Source organism: Megalops cyprinoides, chromosome 6, assembly GCF_013368585.1.
Source record: "Megalops cyprinoides isolate fMegCyp1 chromosome 6, fMegCyp1.pri, whole genome shotgun sequence".
Taxonomy (NCBI): Eukaryota; Metazoa; Chordata; class Actinopteri; order Elopiformes; family Megalopidae; genus Megalops; species Megalops cyprinoides.
In genome coordinates this window covers 30,423,716-30,448,052 of record NC_050588.1, presented here as the reverse complement: position 1 = coordinate 30,448,052, position 24,337 = coordinate 30,423,716, and the positions used below count along the sequence as shown (strand labels likewise).

The 24,337-nt window shown below is 41.8% G+C and overlaps 1 protein-coding gene across 2 annotated transcripts; it reads left to right on the top strand.

Annotated features, from left to right (window-relative positions):
• The first annotated feature begins 2,525 nt into the window (after nucleotides 1-2,525).
• On the top strand, nucleotides 2,526-23,953 carry cers5 (ceramide synthase 5). Of its 2 annotated transcripts, XR_005005029.1 has the most exons (11): nucleotides 2,526-2,782; nucleotides 12,524-12,629; nucleotides 14,572-14,702; nucleotides 15,402-15,459; nucleotides 16,119-16,169; nucleotides 17,270-17,362; nucleotides 19,984-20,112; nucleotides 20,397-20,503; nucleotides 22,293-22,449; nucleotides 22,723-22,872; nucleotides 23,520-23,579. XR_005005029.1 is itself a non-coding variant. In XM_036531154.1 (10 exons), exons 1-10 carry the CDS (start codon nucleotides 2,610-2,612, stop codon nucleotides 23,694-23,696), a joined length of 1,182 nt encoding a protein of 393 aa, XP_036387047.1. In that variant the 5' UTR covers nucleotides 2,526-2,609; the 3' UTR covers nucleotides 23,697-23,953. The 2 variants fall into 2 exon arrangements, 1 of the variants encoding a protein (XP_036387047.1); XM_036531154.1 differs by lacking the exon at nucleotides 22,723-22,872 and having other exon boundaries at nucleotides 23,520-23,953.
• Nucleotides 23,954-24,337: the final 384 nt, after the last annotated feature.

Sequence of the window (24,337 nt, the reverse complement as noted above, 5' to 3'; positions counted from 1 at the left end):
CCAAGGGCAATATTGATCCACTTTAGAATATATTTGTATTTTATATTAATACAGTGTAGAATATGTAAGCATAATATCATTGTGGATTTATTGGATTTTCATTTTCTATGTTAAGGCATGCAGGTGTAACGGGTTTGGGTCGGAGAGCGAGCGAGTTTCGAACCGAGGTTCTCACTGCTCGCTGCCAACCCCTTAAAGCCAGCGTCGTTGCCAGTTGAGCTAAAGGCAAATTGCCGTTAGCCTGTCGGCGACAACGCTACTTAACCATGTCTCAGAGGGGGTGACGTAGCCGCTGCAACCACTCGGCTACCTGCTACCCGCTACCTAAGGCTTTACGCAGGACTCACACGAGCTACTTCAGCTCCGCTACACTCACCCCCCTTTGACCTCCTCTGACTCCTCAGCGACCACTGGCGGCCAAGCTGTGCTTTAGCCAGTGATCCCGGGTTTCGGCACCAATGTAACGGGTTTGGGTCGGAGAGCGAGCGAGTTTCGAACCGAGGTTCTCACTGCTCGCTGCCAACCCCTTAAAGCCAGCGTCGTTGCCAGTTGAGCTAAAGGCAAATTGCCGTTAGCCTGTCGGCGACAACGCTACTTAACCATGTCTCAGAGGGGGTGACGTAGCCGCTGCAACCACTCGGCTACCTGCTACCCGCTACCTAAGGCTTTACGCAGGACTCACACGAGCTACTTCAGCTCCGCTACACTGGCAACAGAGACTTCATCATAAATTTAAACCTGGAGTTTAGACAAACAGACCATTGAACTATAGCATAACTGGAACAGGTGTAGAACTATAATTTGAACCAAAGAGTTACTTCTTTAGTCTCTGCTAGCACTGTGCATAGTAAGCATGTAACTGTCCTCTACACAAAATGTCATATCACCCCCTAGAGTCAGAACAAGAGTATGCCAAGTTTGCACTGTATGATTTTGCCATTATTTTACCTCACATGACCTCCTGACCATGTTCCAAGCTTGGGGTGCTCATAGCTCATGATTGTTCATTGGTCAGTGTGAGGGGATAGATGATCTCTCAATAATTACCATCACCAGCTCCTGACCATTCCTGGATGTTCCAATTCATGTTCCATCCCTGGCACTGCACTCAAATATGTGAGAGTCAAGCTCCCTAGGATGGCTCCCAACAGCCAGTTGGAACTGACTACAAATGAGTACACAGTTCAAAATACACAACAGTGGTGAAGAGGATGGTAGCTGTACTTCACAGTATAGATCTAGTCCGTTGGAGGTTTAGCTCTGTTCGACATCAGCACTAAATCATGTCATGACCATACAAAGACCTGAAAGAGACACTGCAAGGAATGTTTTTTCTGCCTGCTAAGTGAACAATTTGTGAGTTAGCGGTTTATGATTTCATGCTCAATGTCCACTCCTGTTTAGGTTTTTCTTGAGTGTGTGTGTGTGTGTGTGTGTTTACCTTTAGTAAAGTAAATAAAGCAAATACATCTAATCTGATCCCTCATTTTTTCATGAACCATGATGGAAACAGGTGTTTTTAAAATGGTGTTTGGGGAATTTTAACTCCACACTTTAACCTAAAGTCTACCATCAATTAATGCTGTTTGAGACATACTTTCCACCTTACAGAACTGATAATCTAATTGAAACAAGGACAGAAAAGTCATATGGTGTAAGCTTGGCATTAGCTAGGAACCTTGGTCTTCAGCTTCGAAAGCTGCATTTGACCTATTCCCATTACATGTGGGTCAGCGGACTAAACTAAAGGTTTAAATCCCTGCCAAAGACGTGGCAACTGGCCCTAATTAACCAATTGGGACTTATTTCCAGGACAAGCCCCCTATACTTCTTAAACAGTTGCAATACTTATGCTGAGCAGTAGATAGTGCCATTTCAAACCTACTCGCCCAAGTTACTCGTTTGGCAGCTGTTCGATTAGATTCATCATGTGTACTTCTTCTAGTTAGCTAAATATTTCGTTCCCCGAAGAAAATATGTAGCATTCGAAATACATCGCAAAAATTAGTGTTTGTGTTTTTAACACGTGGTCCTGCAGCTGCAGTTATCTAACGCGACAACTTATCAACTGCTTGTACACAAAACATATTTTAAATACAGCCTTTATCGGAAATTTCATGTGTGAGTGTTCATCATTTCTTCCTAACACAAGCTTAAAACTGATAATTACTTTCTTACCAGTGAGGAAGCAGATAGTAATGGTCCATCATAAATTAGTGTGAATGGCACAACACTTCCCTAGTTATTTGCATGTGGTGTTTTTCAGCGCGATCATCTGAGCAAACAAACTGTTAGTTACTGCTGTATTTCAGTGCGTACAGTAACATCTAAATTTTCATGAATATCCTATTTGCCACGGGATTTGAGTGGGATTAAAAACGGGCAGGGTAGTGCCAGTTAAATTACCCCGTCCACGGAGACAGTGGAGAGTGGGTGATGATGATGATGTCGGCTTACTGGAGAGGTGGGGCTTTCCACTTCCTCCACATCGCTGCCGGTTAAGAAACACCTCTGCTCATCCGCACCATTGAGAAAAGGGGCGGTAACTCTTTTTCCTCATTTTTCTTTTGGTACTCCTTCCCGTCTCTCTGTCTTCCTTTTGCCCCAACATGGCTGCTTTCTCAGCCTGGTTTTGGAACGAGAGATTCTGGCTTCCTCACAATGTAACTTGGGCGGACCTTGCGGACCCTGCACCTGGAGTGGAGTATCCCAAAGCCGGACACTTGCTCTCCGCCCTGCCGCTGGCTTTAGGCATATTTGCTGTCAGAATACTATTTGAGAGGTATGCTAACCATCAAGCTAATGCCAACCATGAACGCACTTTTAACATACTCAAACTGTCTTCACTGGCCAGGAGGCTATCTCGAACTTAGAATAACAAAGTTAGCCAACTAACAATTAACAAGTGTTTTATAAGTTAGCTTAGCAACGACTACGCCTTTCCAACTCTATAGGATATATGTCCGCAAGCTAGCTACTGTTACGTTTTTAGCGGGTTGGATTCAGACATCGTGCTGAAGTTAGGGTCTCTAAACGCGGAACTTGAAGAACTGTAGATCCATATTTAGATATTACACGCTATTCAAGGTAGATAACGTTACTCCTAGGTAAGTGAGTGTCATTATTAGGCCCTGCCTGTGTACAAATTACACCACTACAGCGGACTGCTTGGGTGGCGTTGCTAATAGTCCTAAAGTTTCCAGCAAGCTACATGTAGCTAGCTGGCCACGAATTTTATAACAATTTAATCTAGCTAGCTAGCTATGCAGAGATTTCCAAATGGATTCGATTTGCGAGGTTGCTTGTTAGCCAGATAGCTAGCTATCTGTAATCTCCCAGGGTAGCTAACATGTGGCGTTTGTGATTCCAAGCTTACAATTTAAAAAAAATCAACCAACTGTATTCAACTATTGAAAATATGTTTCGTCTCGATTCGTTTGGCAGTACGTTTGTTAGCTGTGTAGCTGACTAACTTGCATAGCTAACTCACATCTGCCGTTCAATTGAAATCATGCTTATTTGTGAAATGAAACCATACATTGTCCAGAAGCGGGCTGGGCGAAGAACCTAGCTAGTAATGGTAGCCAGCTAGCTATGTCTTGTGATCGCACTTGCTATTGACAATTGTGGATGTTTCAGTCTTGAGTGTAACGTTAGATCCCAGTGTGGCAAAGTTGGGAACCTCTCTAAGTGAACCCGTGTTTGCTTGGGAGTGACAGCTCGTATTTTTCTGTTGAGCGAGTTGGATTTGGAAGATCCTTCATCGGACGTTTGCCTTGGTGGGCTTTATTTTTTTTTTCTTTTAGTTAAAGTTAACCATTGCGTCAAACGACAGATAGCTGGCTAAGCTGCTTTATTGGTTTGTTTTTGGCGCATTGCTTTGCTTTTCTAATGAACACACAGCTAACTGTGTGTGGCTAACCATGGCTTTGTCGCAACATAGGTGCCCATACTTTCCACTGTCTGGGTCGCATGTCAATTTAAAGACCACATTGTATGACTGTTTTGGGCCACACATTTTTAGCTTCACTTGGTAGTGCCTTACGTTAGCTAAAGGAACGGGCAAGAAATGCATCATACTAGATCCAATGTCTGTAACCTGTGAGATTCTGTATCGATGGGCGTGGGTGGGTTAATAGTATTGAACAGGTGTGTAACAGTTGCCTGATACGGGAATTAAAACCACAACCTTCATGTTACAGCACCAGGTTCTTAACCAACAAGCCATCCTGTTACCCAGGTCATGTAGGTCGTATTACTAATGGAGCGAGAGCAGTGGCATAGCATTATTTATCCAGCTGGATATTTACTGAGGCAGATTAGGTAAAGTATCTTGCCCAAGGATACAACAGAGAATTTGGGAGTCAGGCAACTTTTGGGTTGCACGCTGCACTCTTTAGCACTACACCACACTAATGATTCTGCCCTTAGAGATGCTGAAAAGGACAGAGACCTATGTCAGTTATATTGACATGGCTATTGTTTGAGTGCTGAATGGTGAAGGCATTTTTACAGGACCCAGTTATTTGCTTATGTACTGTAAATAATATCCCTCTTCTCTGGGTACCTTTGAAAAATGTGCTGCCTAAGGGCAGACAAACAACTAAATGGCTTTTATCTCATAACCTAGAAAATAAGTTGGGCAAAAGAATTTAATAGAATGAAAGTATGATGTCTTCACAGGGAGAAGACAGTCTTGCGTCTGCAGAACTGCGTCCAATCTTTGTTTAAAGTCTGTCATGGTCTGTGATGATAACGACTGCTAACTCCAGAAACCTGTTGGTAATGACAGTGTTTCTCCCCATGCTTTTACTCAGGTCCTCATCTAAAACTGCATTTTCTGGGTCCGGTTGTACTTGTTATGGTTACGGTTATGACCTCATTAATGTGTAAAGCCTAGTACTTGCTTAACTATTTAGACCGCTGATGAACAGCTTGAAGAACTGGTTCAACACCCCGTTCCCTACTTAGGTGTAGTGAACGACTTAAGAAGAGAAGGCACCCAAACCTAAAGAAAAATAATCACAAAGTACAAGTTATCTGACTTTAATGTCTGCTATTCTTTCAGACATAGGCTAGTAGAAACAACAGAAAGTGTTAGTTTTGTGGGGCGTAAACATGGGAGAGGAGTGTGTTCCTGTCCTAATGTGAATTTCCCTAGTGCATACACATAGAGTGCTCTTGAAGCTCAAAAACTCAGTTTGTATTTCAACAAAAGCTTCATTTTGCTTTCTTTTTTTGGAGGAGATTATGCCGAATCACACTGTTTTGGAAAGCAGAGTAATAAGCTTGCACAGTCGTTGATCATTGCCGTACATGAAAGCTGTGTAGTCCATGGAGTCTGTGATAAAAGCTCTGTTAACACCCATGCAAGGGTGCTGCGGTGTGCTTTACGCTGCAGGTGAATAAGCTCTTATTGGCAGTTGGGTGCAATGTGGACTTGAAGTTTACTGCTTGTGTGTCCGCTTGGGGTGACCTGGGCAGTGCACCAGCTAAATCTGCACAATTGGAGGGCATGACACAGAGTGGTAGATGAACTCTTGCTGGAGTTGTGCCATCTGGTTATTTGGTCTGGAATGCCGGTTCCCTTTGGGGGGAACTCTGGTGACACATAGGCTTTTGGTGTTTGACACACATTTTTCTCCCTTCCTGTGGCATTATAGGCAGGTACTTCAATCATAATTTGGTTACTCTAAACATTAATTATAAGGTGTGTGTGTGTGTGTTTTTTTTCTGAAGGGAGGAATGAGTCCTGAATAACCAGTGGTTCTGATGAAGTGAACGAGTGACAATGATATAAACATGCAGACATGTTAGTGCCGCTTTGCCTGTTGGATATCTGTGAGCTGTTGCAACAAAGAGCCAGAATGAAAGTCATGCAGATTGGCTGATATTAAGAACAGATTGTTAATTTGAAATGTGTTCCCTTGGCAGTGTTCTGTCCTCTTGTCTATTGTGTCATGCACACTTCTTACCTGTTCAAATGTGGAGCTGTCAGAAGTGATAAACCGTAATCCTGTTGATGTAATTGGTATAAGTCTGACACTCTGCAGCTAACTCCCACATGGAAGGATCCCTACTCCCTAGGACAGCCTCAGTGGAAATCTGCGTGTGGGATGCTGAAAGCCACACAGCTCCAGCCCATTTGAAAAAATTGTTTTTCTGTTCTCTGTGTTCTGAAGTCGTCTGCTCTCCACCGGTCAGGGAATAGCCCATCAGATCCTCTAGCCTGGAGGCCAGTTGCTTCATTCAGGCAAAGAGCCAGGATGAAGTCATGGTGCAGTGGGGGTCAACCCAAAATGAAGTCATGACTTCCAGAGTTCATGGCACGGGCTGTAAAAACTCTGCTGCTCTGTTGGTGGTACTGCCTAATTCATGCTCAACGTCTAGACCTTCCACAAGTAGCTGCTTTGATGCATGGTTGCTGTGATCATCCTCTTCTACTTCATTCCTTCATTCCCACATCATAAAAGATGAGTGTTAGCAATCAGAGTGGTGCTGTTTAAACCTGCAGTTCAATGCTGATGACTGTACAGGAGGACTATGTGTCAGTACCCATCCCACATCAATGCACAGCTCTGTGTGTATTGCATCTCTTCTTGCTGTCTCATTGACTCATTAATTTATTTATCAGGGACATCAGACCGCATATAGTGTTGCTGCTCTTGATTTCTGAGTGCTCCAGTCCCATGGTATTTCCTCCATACACACACTGCATACTTTTAGTTTTTTAGAACAGTTTTAAAGATGATGAATCACCTTAACAGCGGTGCCAATTCACAACAGATAAGTAAATACAAAAGGTGCAGGAGCTGTCCTACCCCCATTTTCTGTTCACAGACTGACTACATTGTAAAGGTGTCAGGGTCAGGCTGTAATGCCTCAGCCCCCAGCCTTTACCTGTGCTTAACCTACTCAGAAATGAGGCAGTGATCCAAAGGTCAACTCTATTGGATGTCGCACACAATAAAAAAAAAAAACAAAAACCTATGTTTCAGAAAATACCCAAGAGCATTTTGCTGTACCTGAACCTACTACACCAGTTCAGTTCAGCTAGTCATTTGGATTTATTTGAATAGTTCTTCAGGTTGACAGCTAAGGCAAGACATTATTTTCAAGTGTATCTTGTTTGTCCTTAATTGAATTTACAGACCTGACATATTCTTGAACAGGGCATGTATCTGAATGTTCTAAGTAGGTGACAGGGTTGTCAGGTTCAACGCGTTGTTTCAGAAAGGATTCGGTCTACAGGCTACGTAGAACGACACAGAGCTCAGCTGTTGTGCTCCAGGCCTGTTCCTCCTGTTCCGCTGTGGTCCCGGTCTCGTTTCTCCTGTTGTGTTCAACTTGATGTACGAGTTGTGCTACATTCACATTGCGCTAGGAACGGAACAAGTTTTGTGTGAGAAAGCAGAAGGAACTGGTTGGATTAAAATTCCTCCACTGCAGAGACTTACCCGGCCAGAGACGAAGTTTTTATGCTCCTCAGGTTGTTTGCTTCACAGAAAATACATTGACAAGAGATCAAATTACCTGTTTTTCCTCTTAATCTGTACAGAACTTTAATCAGATGTTTCTGTAAGATAACTTGTTGTACGGATGCGGCATACTTCTGACCAAAATGTAGCTTGTCTGCATTGCATTCAGTACTTGCTTTTTCCTTTGTTGAAAAATTTGTATTTTATTTGCATTCTCTCCAGAAGGAAATGCATGCATTCCTGACATGGGCAGTTTGTCTCTGTTAATGCTGAGAAGCCCCAGTTTCATTTATGTTGTATTTTTTCTGCAGTTTGTTCAATTTGACACAGATGAGAACAGCCCACAATCACACCAGTCTCCATCTGCATGTTTCATAACAAAAGATTGTTGGTGTTTGTCACTTTATACAGTGCCATGTATCACCTGACTGCACTTTGAAGGAGTGCGTGCTTACAAAGTCATAAAAACCGAAGCCCTTGCTTTTTGTCCTGGAGAAGATGGTATTGCTATGCAGAGAGTAAAGGTCACTCTGGCCCTGTTCTAGTCGCCTTCTCCTGAGTCAAGGGCTATTTGACCTGTGCTTTGTGTTTTAACGCATGACGTTGAACCTCTCGCACCCATGAGCTTTATCAACTTTTTGACACTGTAAAACATTTTAGTCTGTAGTGGTATATATTGATTTTGTTTCTCCATGGAAACAATTTACCTTTTTGACTGTGTTTGCAATCCAGTTTCCAGTTAAGGCAGGTTGAGAATATTGAGGCATTGAGATTAGACTGCAGAAAGAAATTATTCAGCAGTAGGGTTTTCTATGGCTGTTTTGTGCGCAAGAAAATTGGTTATACCTTGCAAATATCCGCAAATATCCATCCATAAATGGGGCATGTCTTTAGATACTGCTGTTACGCCTGAATATGCACCATTTAACAAAGAAATTGAACAAATCTAGATGTGAGAACTGAGTCTGGCTGAATTTACTGTAGGAAAATATTCTTCACTCATCTCTGAATAAAATTTTACCACAAAATGCTAGGCATATTGTCAGAGGTATGTATTTATATTTTATATGTTGCTGAAGAGGAAAGTGTAATGGTGCCCCTAATACCTATACTAGTCATTCCATATGTTAGCAAGGGTGTTTTGCTTGTAGTTTGGTTGGTGCAACATTAATTCCAGTGTGGAATGAAGATAAGATTGACAAAATCAGTGTGTCAAGCTCTAATGTAGTTCTAACTTTGCAGTTACAGCCAAGTTATAGATGGGTTTTAATTAACTTGAATGGTAATTATTTCGTTAAAAGTATATATTTAAACAAGCACAATATCATTGAAATGAAAAATATGACATAAGCAAATGAATGCTCGATTTGTCATGCTGAAATTCTTGAAATTGCAGTAAATTACCGACCTCCTGTCCATACCAACTTGTAAACAACCAGCCTGTGACAGAATAGGTTTCTCCTCAACTGCCTGCTCTGGGCATATGCTGGAGAGCAGAGCTCAATATCAGTTGGATTGCACCTAACAATTTAAACAGCCTTATCTCATCATCAGATACTGTTGTATTGACGTGAGTGGTTCCACTGGCAAACACTCAGACCTGTAATCACATTGTCCACAAACATTGGAGTAAAGTTACCCAACACTGCTTGTTTCATGAGATTAGGATGTAATCACATATACACGTAAAGTTAGACTGGGACAGTAATTACTCTCCCACGTTTGAATTTCACTTTTTTTCCTTATTGTTCACAGACATGCTTTTAGAATGGGGACTCCACAAATCTAATCAACTGTGTGCATTATCAGATATAAGCAAGGGATGGGGATCACAACACAAAACTAGAGGTGTTAAGTACACACTGCAAACTACTGCTGTAGTTATTCTGCTGTGCTTTCCTAGCCCTTACTTCCACACAATGATGATGAGTCATACATCAGGCAGTATGCATTTGGATCAAGAATCTGTCTGATAATTGTGCACACGTACAGACCAATGCGAAAATTCACACCTTGGTCTTGTCTGTAGATGATAAAGCTAACTGCAGAGTTCTGTATGTGAACATTACCTTAATGTTCATCTGTTCTTTGTATGGTTGTTCTTTGTATGATGAGCTGACCTGTTTGCCAGGTATCTCTTGTAAAAGAAGTTTTATGTCTCAGCAGCGTAAGTTAAGATCGCATAAAATAATAAAAAAAAAAAAATTAAAAATACAGAGTTGCGTAGAATAGGTTTTCTGGCAGGTTAATTCTTCTCAGGATGGCATTTAGAGGGTTTGTCCTGCTCAGGAGATGTTCAGAATGGGTGGTGCTTAAAGTTGAGCTGCTCCCTGTATGAGGCAGCATGGATCTGCTGATTGGTGGAAGGTGCTGTGAATGACAGCAGTCATCATGTCTTGAGTGGTACGAGACCACAACAATGCCGGGCAGTATGGTTAATTTTGGTTAATTGTTGGTTAATTTTTAGAGCCTCTTACAGATCTTAGAGCTGCTGTATTGCTGTTTGCTGATGTCAGAATTTCCTCATTGGAAAACAATTGATATGCCTAATTAAAATTGGCTAGTGGAACATACTTTATTGCACACTCACTAGTTTATTTTGTAACAATGATCATTTAAGTGCACCGCATGACAAAAACCTTGAATTTGAGCAGTTGCCACAGGAACAGCAAAATGGATGTCAGCTTCTGCGTGTTATTGTGAAATCGATTTTAATAATGGTGATGGGGATTTATCCTTGGATTTGTCAAGGAATTATCCTTGATGTTCATGTAGTAAAGTATATGAAGTGAGTAAGGATTGTGTGACTTACAATTTCTCCTGATACATCTGTGCTCATCGTGTTGGGTCGTCCTCAGATCCTGTGGCGTCAGTGGTAGGTGATGTCATCATGGTTAGGTTCTCAGGAAGTGCAGGAATGTTTTACTTCAAGAAAGAATGATGCCTGCTTCCTCTTGGTTATGACAGTACTTACCCTGTCTGTCATCCCTGCTTTGTATTGCGTGGGCCGGTGCTGGGTGCTGAAGTCTTGAAGATCCTCTTGACAGATTTATCTGGCTCCCTGCAGGTTGTTGACTCACCAAAACCCGACAAAACTGATTTGCTGTCCTCTCCGTCGGGCATATAGAGACGATGTGGGTGGGACAGCCAAGGTGGAATTGTGACAGGAAGACCATCTGTCTTCTTGAAATGGAGCTGCCCTTCCCTGAACTGCACAGGGCCATTTAGTCCCTACATTTTTACTGTTTGTCGCACTTTATTCCTGACACATGCAAGGACAGCTTGTAAAAAATGCTGTTTTCATTGATTGCCCGTTTCATAATGATAGCTGACCTTGGACAAGTCAGCATAGCAAAAGCTTCAGTGTCCCCCCGTCCCACCTTGCAGATTCACTTTATGGGAGGAAAGATTATGTTTGATGCATGGCAGTGAACAGAAATGGTATAGCACTGATGACAGTCGAGTGAGGTGAAGCCTGCATTTTTATAATTAGGCATTTTGACCTCATACATTTTCATGGCTTTATATCGAAATGAGTATTTTTGTAGGTAATGGCACCTAATGACACCCCGTTAGGTATAAGTGTCAGTTAAGAATCAATAGCTAAGTGGCTGTAAGCTGTAAGTGGCCTCATTAGTCTCCTTTATGGAAAGAGGATTTGGGGTGATTGATTCCTGATTTTTTTTTTTTTAATTTCATGATAAAAATGTACTGTCACAGAAGTGAGGACTGTTATTTTGGCATAATTAAAATGATCATATGTTTCTGTGGTCTCTGACCCTTGTTCTGGGACAACCCATTTACACTTCTTTCACTGATTCACCTTACTCAGGTATTTCTATTTCTCTCAGGTATAGTCTACTCACATAATCAGAAGCAAATTGTTGCCAAGAGTGGTCACTTTATTTTGGCAGAATGAGAATGAGTATCAGACTGTAGTTCATTTAATGTACTGTGTCAACCACGGCGGTGTTCTTTAGGTTGCCCTGGTGTATCACATGGTTCTGAAGGACTGAAGGATATGCTCCTATAGATTTTAAGCACCCCTGTAAGCTTTAGTTCTGTCCTGCTAATGCTGTGTTTGCATAGGCTGCATATGAGTGTACCTGGCCTGTACAGTGTGGCCTTGGAGCCATTCAGAATGGTCATTTAGGTTCTGCAGGCATACCTGACCTTGATTCCTTCCATCAGGATTCCTTCCTGCAGTGTTAAGAGGCCAGCAGCCCCTCACTCTGCCAGATGATACATGGCTGCAGAGTAATGGCCGCTGAGAATGTCGCCATTCTAACACAATCATTCTTTGCAGCACTGTTTATTTATTGAAGACATCTGCTGGAAAAAAAAATCCCCATTCCTCACAATGTGGATGCAGTGTGACACACGCCCAGGCCATGTTGAAGATGTAGCTGAATCCTGTAAACGTGCCATTAGATACCAATTAATTGGAGAGGAAAACTGATGAAATCACATCTACTTAATGACCTTAATTAAGCTATTAAGGGCTAATGAGCTCTGCACTCCAGTGAGATATCCCTTGCCCTGGAACATAATAGTGCCTCTTGCGTCACATGTTTGTGAGTATACACGGAAGACAGATCGGCCAGCTCGCACAGTGAGATGAACAGGGATTTAGATCAGAGTATCATGCCCCTGGGAGTTAGACTTGGAAATGAACCCCCATGAGTTAGATTTCACTGGAAGCCAGCAGCCTGTGTTGTAGGTTTTGATGTGTGTGTCTGTTACAGTAGGAGGATGGGAGGTATGGGAGTGTATTGGAGCACAGTCAGGGGTTTTCTATGTGAGATTTCTCTTTCTAACCACTGTCATGAATTGTTTGTCACCCCCACGTTAATGCCAGTCCTCAGATTCCACAGAGTAATATTCTCCTGCTCTGGCCCGCACCTACCTCAGGATTTAACACATCTATGCAGACAGCGTGAAAGAAATGTGTTGTGTGACTGTCAATGAACTGTAAGGTGCCGTGCACTTTGCGGAGGCTGGAGCCGGTGGCCCCTGTACTCAGTCTGTCATTCCTCTGCTTGCAGGTTCATTGCGCGACCATGCGCCTACGTGCTCCGGATCCAGGCGGAGGTGACCCGGAGAGCCCAGCCCAATGCCGTCCTGGAGAAGGTGTTTACATCCATCTCAAAGGTACCTGCTTAAGCCTAAGCCTTGCGAGTCAGTGCTGATTACCTCTGCCACCTGTAGATGGAGTGGAGTTTATGGGATCACTCCTGTGCACATGTCAGTCAGTCCCCGTCCCTGTGTTAGCAAGGTAACTGAAAATCGTCTGAACTGGTTATGGATGAACCTTTGTGAAATGATTACCTCTGAGCACAAGGAGGAAATGATTAATTTTTAGGGTTGCTGTGACAACTGTCAAAGTCTAGAGTGCATAGAATTATATTGTCCCTGATTATAGCCATTGCGCAAATTGGCTTAATTGTTTATTGGCTTTACAGTGTAGATGTCGTAGTGCATGAGGTGCTTATGGGCTGTGGTAATTGGTTTTGAGAGCGCCTATGAGTCAGACATTTTTGGAATTGCACTTAGTGTTGGATTTTATGAGCCAAGCTCACGAGAAGGACCATGAACAGCTAATGCAGACTGACACTTTTTTTTTTCAATGTAACCGCTCAGCAGTTCTTTGTGGCTGGCAGTTTCCTTTAGATCCACAATAGCAAAGAAGCAGAGGGAGGGTTGATAAAGAAGACTGACCATGGCAAAAAGATATGAGCACCAAAAGGCAGAAAAAACTTTGATTGGAACCAGAAAATGACAGGTTTATGTAGCTTTTTTTCAGAATGTGCCGGTAAAACAAGGGAAGCATGATAAATGGCCAGGCAGACTTGTGAAAACAATAGCTGATTTTGTAAACCCTCTGCATAAGCTTGCAGGGAAATCGTTGCTGACCAGTGGGTGACCTATGTTTTGGAAATCGTAGCTGCTTTCGGAAATGGTGTTATACGAGGACCACCCAGTTTCACAACTGTTGTCGTGCTTCCACTGTGTTGGGCTTAGTAATAGGGTTCTGTTAGGCTAGGAATTAGGGTTGCAGAATTCTGGGAATTTTTCAAAATAGGAAATTTTCCATGGAGATTTTCAGGAATTTATGGGAATTAATAGGCTTCTTTTCAAGCCAAGTAAAAACTGAATTTTGAAGTTTTTAAGATTTTAAAAGTTATAACTTTGAACTAAGCAAAATTGCTTAAAAAATGCTCTCCATTACCTCTTTTACCTTTGTTAAGAGGTAAAATCTTATATAAATTTCATACCAGAATGATAATTTCTGAAATTAAATTAAGATCATAAATATACTAACATTAAATAAAGCCTGAGGTGTTTCTTTTAGGGAATTTGTTGCATTTGGGCAATCGGTGCTGCATTTTGTTACATTCTTGAAATATGTACAGTAATCGCAAGTATGCACTTTCCATCTCTGTTGGTTGAGGTAAAATTGCAGTGCATACAAATATTGTGCTAAGTGTCGCTACAATATGTCTTACATGTTTGCAGGTGAACTTTCATTCATTTGCAATTATGAAACAGCTTTTCACAGATAACACCAAAATATCCTGTTTAGAGTATTTTACATGTCATCACCACATCAACGAATCACCTTTTCACAACAGCACTGTCCCTGAGTTCAATAGCAGTCATGGATATAGTTGGAAGCTTTTGTCTTCCCAGTGTGCATGTTATGAAAGCATGATCTGTACATTGATGTTCGGTTGTTGTTAAAGGGTGCCTGATTGCTTATCTGATGATGTCAGAATTCAGTAAAAACAAAAATCTGTGATCCAGCAATTAGGGAATTGTTAAAAATTAGGATTCACACTGTATTAATAATTTTAAGGGTGGGCCTGATCCAGACTAAGAATACAGGGTGCTTGCAATACAGGGTGCATCCATGGAAAATGTATGAATTTACTGGAAATCTCAACCCCCCCCCCTTTCCTTCTTGGTATGCATTCTGCTGAGGACCAGTCTTGCTTTTACATTGTGGTTTTTTAGCTGTTTACTTTTGCATGCTGCTCATAGTACCCTTACGCCCCAGTCCACCCTTCATTGTCACTCTCCGTCCCCCCTGCAGTACCCAGACTCTCGGCACTTGGACGGCCTGTCTAAGCAGCTGGACTGGGAGGTGCGGAAGGTGCAGCGCTGGTTTCGACACCGGCGCAACCAGGACAAGCCGAGCACACTCACCAAGTTCTGCGAGAGCATGTGGGTACCGGGGGGCCTTGTGTGTTTGGCCTTGTGTTTGGTGCTGTGTCTGTGTTTGCATCTCTTTGTGTGCCTTTGAGCCAGTACGTCACTGCAGATGCTGTAGATAGCAGCGTTATCTAAAATGCTGTCAGTGTGTGCATCCAGTTTGTCCTGGATTTACTCTGTACAGAATTTTCCTTTCAGACACGCACAGAGTGTGGAGAAGCCCTTGCTTGTAAGCCAAAATGGCTTATAATAAATGCAGAAAAAAATAGTGTTTTCTTTCTGAAAAACCCACTGTGGGCATTGCACTCACATGTAATTCCTGTGAAACTCTGCCCTTGTGTCTGAAGACATGCATACCTCATTTTATACATACTGTCACCGTGGCTGTTAGTGTATGTGTCATGTGTTTGAAGCCGTTAGAGAAGGAATGTATGAATGTTTGATGCCTGTCATGCTGAAAGTGCAGTTCATCGCTTTCATAATTAACGTCTTGTTTCATTTTGCTCACAACCGGTCAGGCTACACACGTCGATGTAAATGGCGTGATCTTTTAGGAGGAAGTAGTTTGTTGACAAGGAAGAGGGCATGTAAATTTTTTATGCTATCCTGTATATATTTTTAGCATGTTTTAAATCTGAGCTGTCTGCTCTGTCATTGTTTTACTTATACTTTGCTTTGTGTCTCTAACTCTTTGTCTTCATGTGTGTGTAGGTGGAGGTTTACATTTTATCTGTACATATTTACCTATGGGATTCGATTTCTGTGGCAGGTGAGTCAACTCCTTTGGACAACAGGGGTAGGGATGGGTGGGGAAGCACTGTTCGGCCATTCCAAGCTGGAAGTAAAAAGGAAAAGATTTAAAAGAAAACTGAGTGTGTGCATTTACCCCCCTGAAACTGAACAAAGTGCCCAGCTCAAGTTAGCTGTGAGAGGTGTGTCAAATAGAGCACTGAAAAGAGAATTCCAGGTCATTGTTTTCCTTGGTATAAAATTAGCAGATATTAGTGGATGTGATATGAGTCAAGGCAAGGCCTGTGCAGTCCAAAGAGACAAACCAGTTTTGCAAAGGAATTTTTCCCTCATCTCCATTGCCTAGTTCAATATTTCTTGACAGCTTTTCCTAAAGAAATTCCCTTTTAGGGGTCTTTTTGTCAGTGCTGTTGCAGTCCAGCCATTTCTGTAGTTCATTCTTAAAGTTAATCATTTTTATTCGTCTTTTGTTTTCATCAGTGTCTGTGACACCTGATAACCTGTTAATAAATTACATTGCATTTAGGTGTGAGGGGGGCCCTTGGATGATATATTTTAAGGTGACCTTGATGAGCCTCATTTAAGTCAAGTGCTTGCCTCTGATTTTAGTAAGCCAGTCCATGGTCATGCAGAGTAAAAAACATAATTGGCTTTGTTTTATTTGTCTGTCAATTCCAGTCTCCCTGGATGTGGGACACGCGGCATTGCTGGTACAACTATCCCTATCAGGTGAGGTATTTTGCTGAAAAAGTTACAGCTTACCTGTATGCGTGCCTCACACTCATGTGTGTGCTTGCTTGCTGGTGCATGTTTGAACAGAGACCCCTTGGACAGGAGGAGGGAGGCACCGCAGCAGACCTTTAACGTACTGACAATAATGCTGTGCTCTCACGTGCATGGGACTGTGAGCTGAGCTGAGCACAGTTGGCTCTGAGACCTTAAGAAGGGTGCTCCATGATTTTTTTCTGAATTCCTGCAGACCTCAGATCCATTCCAGCAGTGGCACTGTGAGCTGCCGCTCACTCCCTCCGTAGGTGCCAGCTGTTAATACACAACATCAGATAATACACAACATCAGAGAAATGCTTCCTCATTACAAAAGTTTTTGTGTGTGAACATGCAACCAACTTGCAGTTGCCTGTATGGAATCAGGTTGCAAAACTAAGGAAACGTGGAAATTGACAGATGAAGTGATTATGCTTGTGCTCATTTATGGACACTTCTGACAAGCCATTCTTGCTCAGCAGCTGCTGACATACTCATTCACGCTAATTCTAGTTGGTAGCAATTCTGAAATTGCAGGCAATTTGCATTCAAGCTCACTTCAGCATTAATAAGATAATTTGCAATATTTCAGTGTGCTCGTTTTAGGAAATCAAGGCTTTGATGTTAGGTAATTGGCTATGTCAATGCCATAATGAATGAGGTCATGTTTACTGAGGGAGAATATACACCACCCTCCTCTGCAATCAGCTGCACGATGCATCTTTTGCTCAATTGCACATACCACAGAGTATCTCACATGTAAAGCAGCTGTTTAAAATAGCACTTCCACCTCTGCAAGTATAACTAACTGTTAAAAGTTTCTTTGTATTCTTGGCCTGAAAGGCATTATTCAGTTTTTAGTTTTTCTATACCCTTCCCAAATTTCTCTCTTTTCACGAATGTCTCTTAAAGTAATACTGTGTAACAAAATGCAAAGATCTTTGCTGCCCTATTTCTAGGAGGGTTACCCCTGTGTTTTTAAAAAAAAAAAAAAAAAAAAAATCCTGGTAAACATGCTTATTTTCATGTCCACCCTGCCCTCTGTCTGTCTCTCTCTGTTGAAGGTCCTCTCCCCAGGACTGTATTACTACTATGTGACAGAGCTGGCGTTCTACTGGTCCCTCATGTTCTCCCAGTTCACAGACATCAAGAGAAAGGTGAGAGAGGTACCAGCCCGGTGTACTGACTGGGCAACACACTCCGCTCCCTTCAGCTAAGAGGGGAGCTTAGGAGCCAGTGCCCTGTCACACACGGATCTAATCCAGGGTTTATCTCTGCTCTTTACTTCACTGCTGAAATCTGCTTGCTTTTGTAGAAAGCGCTTGGCAGTTAGACTTGCGTTGAAGCTGGTTCAGAGCCCTTTCATGGCCTGTTTATTGCAGGAGAGAGGCCACAGTTTATTTTTCCTAGTTCTGCATGGAAGGATCGATTGTCATGTGACAGCTTGATGTAACTGAACTGTAATGGAATAATTGAGATTAAGAAAGAGTGAAAGTCATGGGTCAGATGGGGTCGGAGCTTCCTTATTTTTCTATTGGTTGGAAGTGTAAGGAGGCAGGACTAGTAGGGCTTGATTGTTTCCAGGCAGTTCCCACACACTGGAGGTGCATGGTAGCACCTCCCTGTGGTGTGTTCACGTACAGCTTGAGGCTGCATCATTCAGCGTTACCTTCAAGCTCAGCACTGACATCAAGCTATGTTGGTTTTTGTTTTTCTTTTTAACATCCAAATCATTTGTGTACATAAAACACTTAAAATGAATCAGAACCAATGCCAGTGACGTATTTGCCTTACGTATATTCTTTGTCATGGTGCAGTGTACAAGTCTGTCCATTATCCAGAATCTTAACAGGAAAATGTTTCAGGAAGAGCTGGGTGGAAAAAAGGTCACTACAGTCAGTCACCGTTCATTTCTTGTCTACTCAATGCCTGATGTCTTATGTGGCATGTGGTGTGTTGTGGACTTCAGTCTGAAGCTTTTTTTATTATTTATTTTATGTGCTCTCAGTGGCAGAAAGATGTGGAGCAAAAATCCTCTTTTTCATACAACACAAATAAAATGCAAAGCTCACACTCTCACTTACGGGCAGTAAACAGATGCCAGTGAGTTTTAAACAAATCTTTTGCATCAAAGCAAATTGCTCCTTTTTCCTCTTCTGAGCTCTTGTTAATCACATATGCCACAGAGTTGTGAGGGAGAAATCAGTTGTGCTTTCCTCGGAAAAGCCATGTGTGTTTTGAATATGAAGAAACAGCTTGTGTAATTCAATTAACGGGCGTAATGAACTACGTGAGTATTTACAGATCACAGGAAGGAAAAAATTATATTGTTATATTGATGTTGCCAAAAAAAAAACCTGTTACAACTACCTTTTGAAACCTAGATTGATATTTTTTAATTGCCATAGTTTAAGTTTATTTGGCTATATACTGTAAGCTATGAAATATTCAAGGTTAATGTAAATTCGTCCTTGCCAGTAGTATTTGAGTACAGCTAAAGGAAGAGAAATGAGGTTGATTAAAAAGTAACACATACATAGCGAAAATGTCCACTTCCCCTTTTTTCACTGTGACTGAAGGGGTAGAAAATGTAACCGTTTTATGTCTAAAATAGAAAATACCAAAAAAAGATAGAGAGATTTTGTAGGGAAGTGACAGTAGTAGACTTATGTGGGTATGAATGTGTTCCTCATCTACATAAAACCAAGCTGTACTTCTGGGGTGACAAAACCACAGAGCCGTGGGCAGGCAGTTCGGGTATTAAAATGTTTCTTTGCATTGTAAATCCCGAAATGTGAAATTCACTGCATGGTTGAATTTATAAATGAAAACTCCTGATTTTAAACAACAATGCACCATTAGTTTATTTAGACCAATAAATATTCTTTTTAGGATTGGTGTCATTCAGCTGTCATCTAAGTTTGAGATTAATAACATTTGATATAAGCACTGAGTAATATGAGTGATGTGATATAGTACAGAGTAATCTCCTTCATATCCTTAATGCTGAAATATAACATCTTCCCTAGTTATGTGCTAGATAATTGGTGGCTAGCTAAATGAAATGTCACCACTTACTTTACTTAACATTATCAGCTATATAGGTATAGATATTTTTTCCATATGCTTTGGGAAAAGGTCCATGTGCTTTCACAGAATTTCAATTAAGCAAGATGTAATTGCATTGACCGTAATTACTCTGATAAAAACCTCACACAGGCAGGTCTTCACGCATTATGGTGTTTGTAAAGTGGAAACCTGTGGAGCAAGTGAAGGTAACGACATAGCATTAAGGGGCTTGGTGCATTAAATGAGGGGTAGTAACCAGGTCTGTGTGCCTCTCCCGTAATTATTTCCATTAACCCCACACCACTCCCTGCATTTGTGTTTGATCTGTGATCTCTTTGTGTTTAGCTGTCTTTTCAATTATGTGTATAACAGTTTTAATAGGCTTTTACCCTCGGCCCTCTGCAGAGAAAAACAGGTAGTTGGTCACTTGCTATGAATTGTGTTGGCAGAAAAGGGAGATGCATTTTTTGGTAGATTGAGCTTTATTGATGTGACACGTTCAATATGCAGACTTATATTTAACATGAATAATGTCAAACTGGATTTTTGCTTGGAATGGTGAAGTGTAGAAGCTGTCACACTGTTTATGATTTCTGATGAATTTAGCTCAGTCAGAAGAGTGCTATATAAGCTGGAATAATGTGGCCCTGGCTTTAAAGAAGGACTCTGTCACATGGTCTGTCTGTCTGTCTGCCTCTCCTCATCACAGGACTTCCTCATCATGTTCATCCATCACCTGGCAACTGTTTCCTTAATCAGCTTTTCATACGTCAACAACATGGTGCGAGTGGGCACTCTCGTCATGTGTGTGCACGATGCCTCCGACTTCCTGCTGGAGGTAAGCGGTCAGGAGTTGCAAAGTGCATAGTCACTAATCGCAGAAGTGATACGGATGAAGGATAAATTAGTGCAAATTTACCAAGCTGTGCAACTAATGATAACTACATGTTTGTCAATTTATCTGTTTCTACCGCTGAAAAATTCCTGCGCTTTCTGGAGCTTTTGGAATGTATTGTCATTCCCCTAATAAATTAGATACTCCTAGGAATCCTTGCAAGTGTTGTTGGACATTTTTGTGTCGCCCTTCAACTTGGCTCCTCTGTCTCCCTTTGTCTTTCTCAGGCTGCTAAGCTGGCAAACTACGCCAAATATCAGCGACTGTGCGACTCCCTATTTGTGCTGTTCGGCGCGGTCTTCTTTGGCACTCGGCTTGTCATCTACCCCTTTTGGTAAGAGCTGATTTTGGGGTAAATGGGACGGAGGGAACCGTAATAAAGAGTGATCTCAAAAGTTTTTCGAGGAACATAGCATATAAGAGGGCAAGTGTGTCTAGGGTGGCAGTAACCTGAGTAGCTATATTCAATGTCTGGGTTTGGTTGAGGGGATGACGTGTTGCATGAGTGTTGCTGAGGACTGAAATCCATCTCTACTCGGGGGAGATCGTGCTGGCATAAGGCTGTCACGTAATCGCACTGAAACTGACCCACAGCGCGTTTCTCTCCAGCGTCTTCATTTATTCATTTCATTCAAATGGTGAGTCAGAGCAATTATGATAATGTATGGCATGCATGGATAATGTTGCCATGTCACTGAATAACTGAAAATCAGCAGTATTAGTAAAACAGTCTGTGTGGTTGCTGTTGGTGCTACCTTGTACTTTCAGCACAGTTCGACAGAGTGTATCTCAACCGCAGTGTTTGGAGTACACTAAACTTATTATTCAGTTAAAAGTTATCTGCTTCAGTTGCAGCTCATTTCTGTTGTTTTTTGTCCCTCAAACTAATTACAGTTTAGTATTCAACAGAAATAAAAATTTTGCTCAGTTAAATTTTTGAGTCCAGAAAAAATAACTGAGCGGCTAAATCACAACTAGCTTATGTGACATAGATCCAAATTTAACAACAATGCTGGATGAACCTTTTAGAAACCATTTAAAAGGAAATCAAAACGCATTACTTACATACCACTTCTGTGAAGGAATGCAGCAGGATTTTTGGTGTTTCTCCAAATGCTTCACTGAATTTTTATTAATTGATAACCCCAGTGGGTGCAGCCTACTTGACATGCTACAAAGTGGAAAAATAGCTGCCTCAAACAGTGGATCGAAGGAACAAGTTTGAATGTGTGTGCGAAGAACTAGTCATGCACGAAACAATAACCGCGAAGCAATAACCATGCCTTCTGTAATAATCCTTACAAAGAGATTTTTATGTAAAGGGTCACTGTGTCTGTTTGGCAAACTACATCATACCGCTTAAGCCTTAGGACACTGAGTGTCTCACCAATGAGAGAATGGAATGACCTGTCCGAGCTACTGTCCAATCAGGATGTCTAAATTCCTTCCATGCCTTTTCCTACCTTCACTGAGAAGCATGTGTGACTGACATGAGGAATACCTCAGGAAGAAGTAAGCACAGTGAGCTGAAGGCCAAATGTTAAAAGCATGACTTTTTACTAGGTGCGTTTTGACGCCTGAGGTTAGCATGTGGTGTGGACCACATGATGTTCTATGCTATACAGGTGGCCCCCTTATTGAAGGTTGTGGAACGCCATGGATTTGTGGTATCCCTGAGTTTTCTGTGTGGTGATACTGAGATGATGATGTAGCAATGTTATAATGCAGAAAATAGTAATACCAAAAAATGCAAGTCTCATTAGTACAGGTCCAGCATGGTGGATGGACAGGGCAAGAGATAGGCTGGAGAAAGCACTGGAAGCACTGGATGGTCTTAACTGGATAGCCATAACTGAAAGTAACAAATAACTAAACCTAATGCAAAAGAAAATGATAAATATTGCCAGTATCTTTTGAAGGAAAAAAGTGACAGAAAAGTAGAAAGTGGAAAAGCTACAAGTGATACTATAGCAAAGACATACCTAAGTGGGCCGCTTCAACGTGTGTGTCTGTGTGTCTGTGTGTGTCTGTGTGTGTCTGTGTGTCTGTGTGTGTCTGTGTGTGTCTGTGTGTGTCTGTGTGTCTGTGTGTCTGTGTGTGGTGTATGCATTTGTCCACTGCAGGATCCTCAATACCACCTTGTTTGAGAGCTGGGAGATTGTTGGACCTTACCCCTCCTGGTGGCTCTTCAACGGTTTGCTGCTGGTGCTACAGGCACTTCACATCATCTGGTCCTACCTCATTGCCCGCATTGCCTTCAAAGCCATAGTCCGTGGAAAGGTAGGTGTTGACATTCATTTTGCATCTTGTCTATGTACAGAATGTATGTGCTTCCCTGGTCTTGCTTGTCTGTATGAGTGAGTTGCTATGAATGAGTGGTAAGAAATTGCATCTTGTATTCATAAATGATCTTTAGACATGACAATGTTTCATTTATATATGTTTTAACAATTTGCCTTCTATTTCCCTGCTTTTCTTTACCCTACACTGTTGCGACTAATTTTATGTGGCACAATGTGTGAATTCACTCTCTATTGCCCCCTCTCTCTGCAGAAATGGCCCTTTTGCCCCTTTTCAGGTGGAGCGAGGATCCTGTCTTTTTCTCTCTCTCTGTTCTGAGAGTCCTCCCCAACTGCTCACTCTCTTTAGCTCCCTCCCTGTCTCCCTTCTCCTGGAGACCAGTGCTTTCCTCTGATCTCTGCTGTAAGTCTCTTACCCTTTCACTTCCTCTGGTTTTCTTTCTTTTGCTCCTGTTTCACTGTTTTCCTGCTTACACAACCTTAAATAGAGGCAGGCCTCCTATCCCTATGTGTGGCTCTCCATTAACCCCTACAGAGTACTGAATTTATTGAACTTCCCACTTGGTAAACCTGCGTTTCCACAAATGGCTTCAGTCGCTCTACATTGCCACCCTGTGGCACACATTGTTGGATGTTAAACGTAAAGGGAAATTAAATGTATGCAAATTAAGGGGAAATTATAACTATGCTTGTTGTACAAAACAGGATAAAAAACTGTGTGTGTCGGTCAGGCAGTTACTCCCCCTAACTCGTTATTTAACCTTTTCTTTCAAGGGGTGAGGGGTTAGTTCTCATAAGTAGCTCAAGGCAGCAAAGGTCTTTGCCTTAGTAGTAAGTCATCATATTTTTGATCTAGTAAGTTAAGATTTATATATATTTATTTTGATTCCAGATAAACAATACAAATGGTGGTTCTTTGCGATGATGAATGTGTATTGGTTACACACTAGAGTAAAGACACCAGTAACTTGTAAAAATAACACATTCCTGCTAAACAGACCAACTGCACACACTGCTGGCACACACAATGTCCTACTTCTGCATTGACAGGTGTCCAAAGATGACCGCAGCGACATCGAGAGCAGCTCGGAAGAGGAAACCGAAACCCCAAAAGACAAGGGCAAAATGCCCTCCCACAACAATGCTGCATCGCCCAAGGGTGGCGAGAATGGAACCAACGGTCACTTTGCTTCCGGAGTGTGGGTGCAGGACCACTCTACCTGGTGAAGTGAAGGAGATGTGTGCACCTTACAGCGGCTCCTGCCAGACGACATCTTGAAAAGACACATTTCCCCTTGTCCTCACTTCCTTTCCCCTTATTGACCAACAACAACAAAAAAAAATCTCCCTGGACATTTTACATTTCTATACCTACTCCTCACCTCTATCACTACCGCAACTGAAAACACACGGAGACTGTGAACGGACAGAAATGACGGGTATATTGGACACTGAGGTGACACATGCTATGAACACCAAAAAGAAAACTGCAAAATGAAAGACATGAAATCGGTGATGTGCCTTCCCAATGGTCCAGGAGGGTGAGGGGTGGCAATCTTTGAACCTCTCTTCATGTTTTACTGAAGATGAAGTAGTTCTGTCCCACTTATTTTATTGGTCAAATGTACTTGAGTTTTGCTTTTTATTTTATGGTTCAACTCATTTGCCTGTTTTTATTTGTTTCTGTTCTGTATGTTTTATTGATTTTTATTTAGAAACCAAATAAGTTTATTAAAATGTTATTTGATTGTTCAGTGGTTGTGATTCCTGTGCCTCTTTGAAATTGCCTCTCAGATAACCTCCCATCACATGCACTGGTAACTGCACAGTATCTATCAAACTAAGGCAAGGGTTCAAGTAATCTAGTA